At 54.1% G+C, this 8,760-nt stretch overlaps 1 protein-coding gene across 3 annotated transcripts in view; it reads left to right on the top strand.

Annotated features, from left to right (window-relative positions):
• Positions 1–1,917: 1,917 nt before the first annotated feature.
• Positions 1,918–8,760, top strand: part of KSR1 (kinase suppressor of ras 1) — a gene marked incomplete at its 5' end in the record, with an annotated part of 146,256 nt that continues 139,413 nt past the window's right edge. For all 3 annotated transcript variants that reach the window (XM_080826706.1, XM_080826708.1, XM_080826707.1), the window contains one exon: positions 1,918–2,148. In XM_080826706.1, the coding sequence (XP_080682832.1) occupies positions 1,918–2,148 (231 nt within the window). The remainder of the gene's footprint in view (positions 2,149–8,760) is intronic.

Here is an 8,760-nt window from a genome sequence, read left to right as displayed (position 1 = left end):
GGGTGGGGGGGGGGGCTTCATAGATACAGAACAGGGAATCCTGTTTTAAATTAAGTGAGGAGTGGAAAGGGTCAAGAGTTAGGAAGGAAGCCTCTTGTGTTTCAGAAAATTCTCAGCAGACAGGTGAGTTTGCAAAAGCACATTTTAAAGTTATCATAGTTTCATATTTTAGTTTTGAAATTTCAAATGACATTAAAGGAAGATTTAATATAAAATGTCCCCTGGTCCTATGTGTAGAGTTCAAGCAAGAATACAATGCTGTGCCCCTACCTCCTGTTCAATTCTCATTCTTCAAAAAAGAGGGGGAGACAGACAAGACAGACACAGAGAGAAAGTGCCCAGGCCAGGGCTGGCCTGAAAGATAGGAGAAACTCAGTACAGGATCTGCCTGAAGAATTCATGAAATGGGTTGCACAACTTCACGGAGCTCCTGCTGTGGACCAGGCGCTGTATTTGGCTCTGGGAAGAGGATACGAAGATAAATTAGCCAGCCACTTCTGCTGCCAAGGCACTTACAAGAGAAAATTTAGAGATATTCCTTCTGGATAGCAGATGTTGGAAGTATGGAATTGTGCGCTTTTGATTAGAGTCTTGGCTTTTCAGTTTAGCCAAGGGCACATGTGAACCCTGCAGGAGGTCAGGGGTGGGGGCTGGAGGGAGAGTGGGGGAGATGGGTTGCAGCTTGAATGCTGAGTTAGAAGGCATAGACAGGCCAGCGCACCCAGGCCAGTAGCAGTACTGTGCCTGTGTCCACAGGCTGGGTCTGGGACAGTGGTTAGGACATCTGAGGTTCGCTTGCAGCAAATACCATCATTTATCCAGTGATACATGTGTCAGTAATCAGTTCAGGTCCATACATTAACTCATTCTTTATAGGAACCCTATGAGATAGGTACTATAATCAACCCATTTTTACTGATGCGGAAAGTCAGACACTGAGGTGAACTCACTTTGCCCAAGTCACACAGCTAGGTAGAGTGTGAATTGCAACCCAGGCTGTCTGCTCTAGAGCACACCAAGCCCATGACAAATCAATGTGCTATCCCAGGCCTCTGGACTCGCCTGCTGGGTTGGGGTGGCGGAGGGATGGGATACTTATTTTGGTGGGAAAATAGGCTCCTGAAGAAAGTCCTTGCTGTCCTTCTCCAGGTCTGAGCATTCCGGTTGGTGTAGACAATTGAGAGTCCAATGCTCTGTGAACCAGCCGGAGGACGAGTACTTTAGGCCCCTTCCCACTAGATGGCGGCCCCTAAGCCCACATAGAAATCCTGGAACCTCCACTGTCCCCATCTTCCAACGCTTCAGCTGCGGCTGCAGAATTGCAGGAAGCGGACCCTCCGGCCCCTGCCCCGCCCCATCCGGGGGTCGTGGGAAGCCCCCAGGCTGGAGGCGGGAGTGCGGTGGGGAGCGGTGGGGAGGGGTGGGGAGGGCGGGGAGACGAGGCTTTCCCCGGCTCTGGGAGCCCGGGGGAGGAGCTGGCTGCTGCAGCCACTCCCGGGGCGCAGAGGCGGGGCGGTCTCGCACAGACTGAGCCCTCAGCGGAGGGGGAAAGTCTGAACCTCAGGGTGCGGGGCTCAGGGCTCGGGAAGCGGATCCGGGCCCCGAGGGCGCGGGCCGGGCGGCAGGTGCGCGGCGCGGACTACAAGTCCCAGCATGCCCAGCTCCCCTGACCCGGCCCCCGCGGCCACTTAAAAGCTTCGGGAGCCGCAGCCGTCGGGTCGCCGCGGCTTTCGCTTTGCCGCCGCGGCTCGGTCGGCGTGAGCAGCGGGTTCTGCTGCCGGTTGACCCAGCGTCCGGGCTCCGGCTGCGCGGAGGGGCGTTCCTGGTCCAGCCCTCCCCGCTCGCGAATTCCCTCTCGAGGCGCCCGCGCCCCCCGGGCTCTCCGCCTCGGCCACTCCGCGGCCCCGATGCCGAGGCATGGATAGAGCAGCGCTGCGCGCGGCGGCGATGGGGGAGAAAAAGGAGGGCCGCGGCGGGGGGGACGCGGCGGCGGCAGACGGGGGCCCCGGGGCCGCAGCCAGCCGGGCGCTGCAGCAGTGCGGGCAGCTCCAGAAGCTCATCGACATCTCCATCGGCAGCCTGCGCGGGCTGCGTACCAAGTGCGCGGTGTCCAACGACCTCACCCAGCAGGAGATCCGGACTCTGGAGGTAAGGGGGCCGCGCGCCCGGGAAGCGGCCCCCAGCACCTCCCTCGCTGCCCAGATGCACTGGTTCCCAGATGCATCCTGGAGCTCGGGGTCGCCCCTTTGAGGCTTCCTCTCCTTCCTCAACTCGCTGATGCGGCGGCTTGGGGACCCAGGACCAGCTCCTCACCTTGGGCGGGATTTGGAGGGGGAGGGGCGGAGTGGGAACTGGGGTGGAGGCTGGAGGTGCCCGTGGGCGGGGTGGGCTGCCCGCGGGCATCCCGTGCTTCCCCATCTCTGCCCCCACCCCATTTCCATTTTGCGGGGCTGCAGGACTCATTCTCCCACTGAGTCACACCCTGGACTTTTCTCTGTCTGACTGACGAGCAGCCGTGGGCCGGTGTGACGAGGCGTGGGGGGTCCCCCTAAAGTGTGACCACACGCCCGCCATTCTCTCTTTCTCTCTCTCTCTCTCTCTCTCTGTGTCTTCCCCTCACGCCCCAGACTCCGGCTTGTTCCTTCCTTTCCTCTCCTCCCAGGATTTTTGTCTGCCGCTTTTCAGAAACGTGTTTGCTGAAACTGCATTTTTACCGTTCAGGCATTTGGTGCTTTCCTTTCGTACAGCCACAGCATTTCACTGCTCGAAATATAATTACCCAGCGACTCCCCCACTCCTCCTCACACACTGGATTTTGCTTTAGGGAGGACTGTGCTGGGGCACGACGCCTTTGGTGGGAAGATGACACTATTTAAGGGGTTTTGGAGGAGCCGGTCTCCAGTGTAAAGAAGAAATCAGATCTGCAGGCCCTCCTCCCTCAAATTATAGCCGGGAAGTGCAGTATTAAAAGGGTTTGGAAGAACCAGTCACAACGGTGGTTGGGTTCTCAGAAGGGGTGGGGTGGGGGAGTCTCACCCTCCCCCCATACACAATAGAGGGAAACTACTGCATTCCCAACTAGCTTTTGTCCAGAGACTGGAAAGGCTGCGAAATGCCAGGCACCACTTAATTGTTACCCCATCTTCTTTCCACCCTGCTCTGGCACATCTGGCCTTCTGCAGATCTGGGGATGTTTTGTTTTATTAGAACCTTAGTTTCTCAGCCCCCCCCCCCCCCCCCCCCCCGCCATTGCTGATTGCCTTCGCCAGCTGTCAGAGGGCCAGCCCGTGATTTGAGCACATCAGAAGCCGGAATCCCTGTTTGATCCAAAATGACTTCTCTCCTGCAGTTCTGTTTTCTTAAGAGCTACAAACCCAGGAACGTTGGAAGCATCTATTTAATCGGTGCTGGCTAGTCTCCTTTTTGTTCTAGTTGCTATAGCAGTGATGACCAGGGCTTTGCTTAAAAAACAAACCAACCAACAACACCCCCCACCCCCCCCCAGCTGTCCCTTCTTGCATGCATGCTGCTGTTTCCCAAGTGGCGAGAGAAACTGGTTTCTTGAACACAGCCGAATGTGTTTGCCCAGCAAAGTTCAGTTTTTAAACTGACACAATAGGGGGCCTGTGTGGCTTAGTTGTGGGAGGAGGGATCGTTGTCCAGCAGCATGTGTCTGGTTGTACTGCTGTGTTACTGAGACGAGAGAAAGTTCTCTGTGTGGGCCTCTCTCGGATTGTCCCCATGTCACTCAGAGAAGCTCCTGGTTCACGGAGTGGATACAGGAGAACCAGTTCCTGTTCATTCTCTGGAAACAGCGCCTTGCCCTCTGGGTACCCTGACTTTCAGAGTCATTTGTTTTGGTAAAGGTATGGCATCAGGACACCCCAAAGCGTCCCACTCTTTAGGTCTCTGGGCTATGTTTATTCAGTGGTTTCCCTCACGAGAGTTTGTTGGAGGATGGGCTCTGGTAGCCAGAATCCCATCCAAAGTCCCCAAGGGAATACCCAGGTCCCTGTTCTTTCCATTGTGATGTGGGTTTGGATCCATCCCATTCCCTCAAAAGGGAGGATCTGCTTTGTTTTTTGGGATGGGAATTTAGATCCCAGAAACTGGTTCCCTCGGGCTGCCTCCAGCTAGTTTGAATGAATTGCTTCATCCTGGAGGCCTTAGCCTCCTAACCTGAATAGGGAGGCTGGAGTAGATCTTTTCAGGCTCTCGTGGCTCTAAATTTGATGGTTTCATGAAGGGGCCTCAGTTGGGTTGAATCAAACGTTTGTTAACATGTCTCCATTTAAAAATAGTTCTAATAGTTCTAATAGATCTACCAAACTGATAAAATGGGGGGAGAAGTGTATTAGTCATAGAGTTCTGCTGATAGGGACAGTGTGGTGGACAGCTTTGGATTCAGGTTTGGGGACTCACTGTGTGACATTGGGCAAGTCCCGTGACTTCTGAACCTCAAGCTTTCCCATCTGTAAAATGGGGATGAGACGGCGGAAACCTGCAGTGTTGCGAGCCTGTAAGTCCGTGTCTTACTACCAAAAGATTCCGCCTATCAGCTTTCCCTGGGGAGAGTCCAGTGGCATTCATAACCCAGGCCACCTTCAGGGAAAGGTACTTGGACAGAGCTGGCTCTTGTTTCCTGGAGATGGCTGACCCAGGCGGGGAGACAGTCCCACCAGTGTGTATGAGGTAGGCAGGGCAGTGGCAATGTCTGCTCTCTCTTTCTTTTCTGTTCTGTGGGCTCCTCTCCCATCATATGCCAGGCCAGGGCCCCCGGAGACTGTGCTTGCAACGTTGGATTCCTGGCTTTTAAAGAAAGGGGCTGACCAGAGGGGTTGGCTTATCTGACTTCTCCCAGAATGTTAGGAACCAGCCCACTCTGGCCTTCATTGAGGAAGTGTTCGCTGTTAGAAACAGCACGTGGGAGGCCGCTGGAAGTCTTGGACTTCGGCGCACCTGCTGGTGTCCGAGATTCGGCGTAGGGGTCCTGTTTGGGATTCAAAAGAGTGGAAGGAGCCGGGGCTTAATGTTTGCCTCCTACCTGCCAGCGGTGTTGCTGGGCCCTTCTCAGCCTCCTGATATTTCCTAGAAATCCACCAACCTTCACCACACAGTTTGTTTCTCTCTAGGTGGGGAGGAAGGGGAGACAAAATCTGCACTCAGAGTCAGAACCTGTAAACAGTGCCGTGAGGCCACTTCGTCCTAGCGGCAGCTGGGGCCCTGTCTCCCATCAGACTCTCCCAGGGAGTCTGAGAACTCCATGGAGGAGAGATAGAATGTTCTTGTTCCCAGATGTGCTCACAGCGGGACACCTGGCTGGCCTCACATCTGGGCCTGGAACCCCCATGCCAGTTCATTCCCTCATGTATTCATCCTTTGTGGGCTATGTCGCTGCCGGGCTCTGCGGAGATAACAGTGCCTCATGAAGATTCACATTTAGGGGCATGGTAACTTTGCCCTTTTCTGCTTCCCTGCTAGCACTTTCCAGAAGAGGCCATGGCATACCAAGTCTCCCTACCTTACACTCTTTTAGAGAGAAACCCCTCCAATGCAAGTGAGTTGGAGAAAGGAGTTCCCGAAGGATCTTGCCCATGGGCCTGCTGGGAAGGCAACACTGGGGAGGTATGGTGGGTATAGTCTGCATTGGGGCCCCTTCCCTGAGGAATTGCCCAGGAGCCAGGAGGCCCCTGGGGAAGGCCCTGCTCCTACTCAGAAGGTCAGTGGGACTTGCCTTTCACCCAGCTTGATTATGGGTGACCCAGAGGTCAGAACCCTGCTGTGTGGAGTACCCGAGCTCTCCCTGTGGTCCCCCCACCCCACCCTGAACTTCTGGAAAGGAGAGGGGATGCCGTTCGTCCTCACAGACCAGGCCCTTAGGCCTTGCATAAACTTGACACACCTTCAGTTACTACCGGTTTGCCTGCTGAGCTAGCGGCAGCCACCCTGGGAAAGATTCAGTGGTAGGGAGGTTGCTCTCCTGGTCTTTGGGGGACACTTGGAATCCAGTGGGGAGCCAGGCAGGTGAACCATAGTGCCTCCAAGTAACATGGCTTGCTGACTCCTTAGGAATCGGGAATATGACCAAATGGTTGGCCAGGCTAGCCTTCTGTTGTCATGGGACGTATTCGCAGAGTCCTGGTGTCCCAGGTCACGTCCCCTGCAGAACTTCGAGCAAAAGCAGGTTTCCCTTTCCTCTACCAGCTGTTGCTCTGGGGTGGACCATTTCTCTCCCGCTCCATTGCCAGAGTAGCAGCCTCCTGCTGGAGCAGTGCAGAGATGGGGCGGTGTCCCCTTTGGTGTCTCCTTTCGTCTTGGTAGCTTTTCCCCTGGTGGAACTCGCCTTCGGCGTTCCGCAGCCGTGGCCTGGAGAGGGTGCTACCGTTTGCCAAGGCTGGGGAGGGCTGGGTGGTGCTGGAGGAAGGCCTCACCGCATCTGTAGCCCAAGTTCAGGAGGCCAGGAGTGAGTTCCAGGAGGCCGCTGGCTTGCTGCCTGGGGACAATAATGGGAAGGCCTCCTTCCCGTCTGGGCCGGCCCCACGTTCTGGGGAGCTGCATTCCCCACCACGAAGATTCTAGCCCTGCCTGCTGGCTGTGGTCTGAAGAGGGACTGCAGAGGGCCTGGTCCTTGGTGGCAGTGCCTGCGGTCATGGGGAGATGTAGCAACACCTGCGACCACGTCTCTCTAAGCTGTGCTTTTTAAAAAGTCTGTGTCTTTTCAGAAGTGATGGATCAGAATCTTCCCTCATATTCTGGGAAAAGAAAGCCGTGCAGGTGCCTTTGGGGATATGGGCATGGGGCTGCCTGCTCAGTGAGGGTGGACATGGAACAGAAACAGTCTTGATCACCTGTTCTGGGTCGAGCACTCTGCCAGGCCCTTGGCATATATTGCCGTAGGAGCATTTCGTGTCATTTGCAAATGAAGACATGGTGGGCTCAGAGGCCTGAGTGAGTAGACGGACCAGACCTGGACCAGACCTGGGTTGTCTTGTCTTCAGAACCTACATTCTGAACCTTGCAACTGCCTCTAGCGGCCACGCTGGCCATTCTATTTAGGATCGTGGCTGCTGAGCCCCAGGAAGTGGCCAGTAACACGGGCAGTCCAGGGGCGTTTGCTGGGTGGCTCCGATCCCACTGACTGGGTCTACTGGTGGCCGCCACAGGCTGTGCAGCCTCTGAGCTGGGCTTGGAGCTGCTTCCCTCTAGTCCAAAGACAGGTCTGTGATGCAACAAGCCCTGTGCTGCTGGTGTCACTGAGAAACGAGAAGCTGTCTGGAGATCAGCTTGCTCATAATTTTTTTAATGGATACCTGCCTTGTACTTTCTGAGTAATCCCTCGGATGCACGGCATATTCTTTAGCTTTCTACTTTTTACAGAAATATTTTAGAAATATTTTAGAAATATACATAATGGTCTGTGTTCGGTGTAAAAAAAAAGAAAATACGGATGAACAAAAGAAAAATAAAAACACCCAGAATGCTACCTCTCAGATCTGGTTAATTCTTTTTTTTTTTTTTTAAGATTTTATTTATTTGACACAGAGAGAGAGAGATCACAAAGTAGGCAGAGAGGCAGGCAGAGAGAGGGGGAAGCAGTCTCCCTGCTGAGGAGAGAGCCTGATGCAGGGCTCGATCCCAGGACTCTGAGATCATGACCTGAGCCGAAGGCAGAGGCTTAACCCACTGAGCCGCCCAGGCGCCCCAGATCTGGTTAATTCTTTTTTTTTTTTTTTTTAAGATTTTATTTATTTCCTGGACAGACTGAGATCACAAATAGGCAGAGAGGTAGGCAGAGAGAGAGGGAGAAGCAGGCTCCCCGCGGAGCAGAGAGCCCGATGTTCTTCCAGTGTTTCTGTCCTCATTTGCATACAGACATACACGTATGTATTTATGGAGTATACCATGTGCATTGCTTTATTTGTTTTTGTTTTTAAGATTTTATTTATTTATATGACAGAGAGAGATACAGCGAGAGAGAGGGAACACAAGCAGTGGGGAGTGGGTGAAGGAGAAGCAGGCCTCCTGCCTAGCAGGGAGCTTGACTTGGGGCTCGATCCCAGGACTCTGGGATCATGACCTGAGCCGAGGGCAGACGCTTAACCAACTGAGCCATCCAGGTGCCCCATGTGCATTGCTTTATAATGCAGTATCTTTTCTCCGCATCAGTACATGCAGATATACATCATCTCTGTCGGTGGCTGCATGGTATGGCTATACCATCAATTCATCCAACCAGTCCTCCTGGTGTTGGCCATTCAGGCTGTTTTGAAGTCTTGGTAGCGTAAATCGTGCTGCAGAGAGTCTCTTCCTAGAAGTAGAATTTGCTGCTCAAAGTACAGGAACACATGCAATCCTGATCCTATTCTTTAAAATCTTTAGGGCATAGGGGACGCCTGGGTGGCTCTGTTGGTTAAGCGTCTGCCTTCGGGTCAGGTCATGATCCCGGGGATCCTATGATGGAGGCCTCCGTGGCGCTCCTTGCCCAGCAGAGAGTCTGCGTCTCCCTCTGCTCCTGCCCCTGCTTGTGCATGCATGCATTCTCTCCCTCTCTCTCTCTCTCTCTCTCTCTCATATGCTCTCCCTCCCTCAAATAAAAATAAATAAAATAAAATCTCTGGGGCACAATATTTTGCCCCTTCCCCCAACATGAATACCATTTACCTCTTTCCTCCTTGCATCAGCATCCACTGTGAGGGCAAGGACCGTAACCAGGAGACAGGAAGGACTGGGTCCCTGACACTGAGGTACTGGGTTCTGTGG

Source organism: Martes martes (genome assembly GCF_963455335.1).
Source record: "Martes martes genome assembly, chromosome: 16".
NCBI lineage: Eukaryota > Metazoa > Chordata > Mammalia > Carnivora > Mustelidae > Martes > Martes martes.
This window is presented reverse-complemented; position numbering and strand designations above follow the sequence as displayed.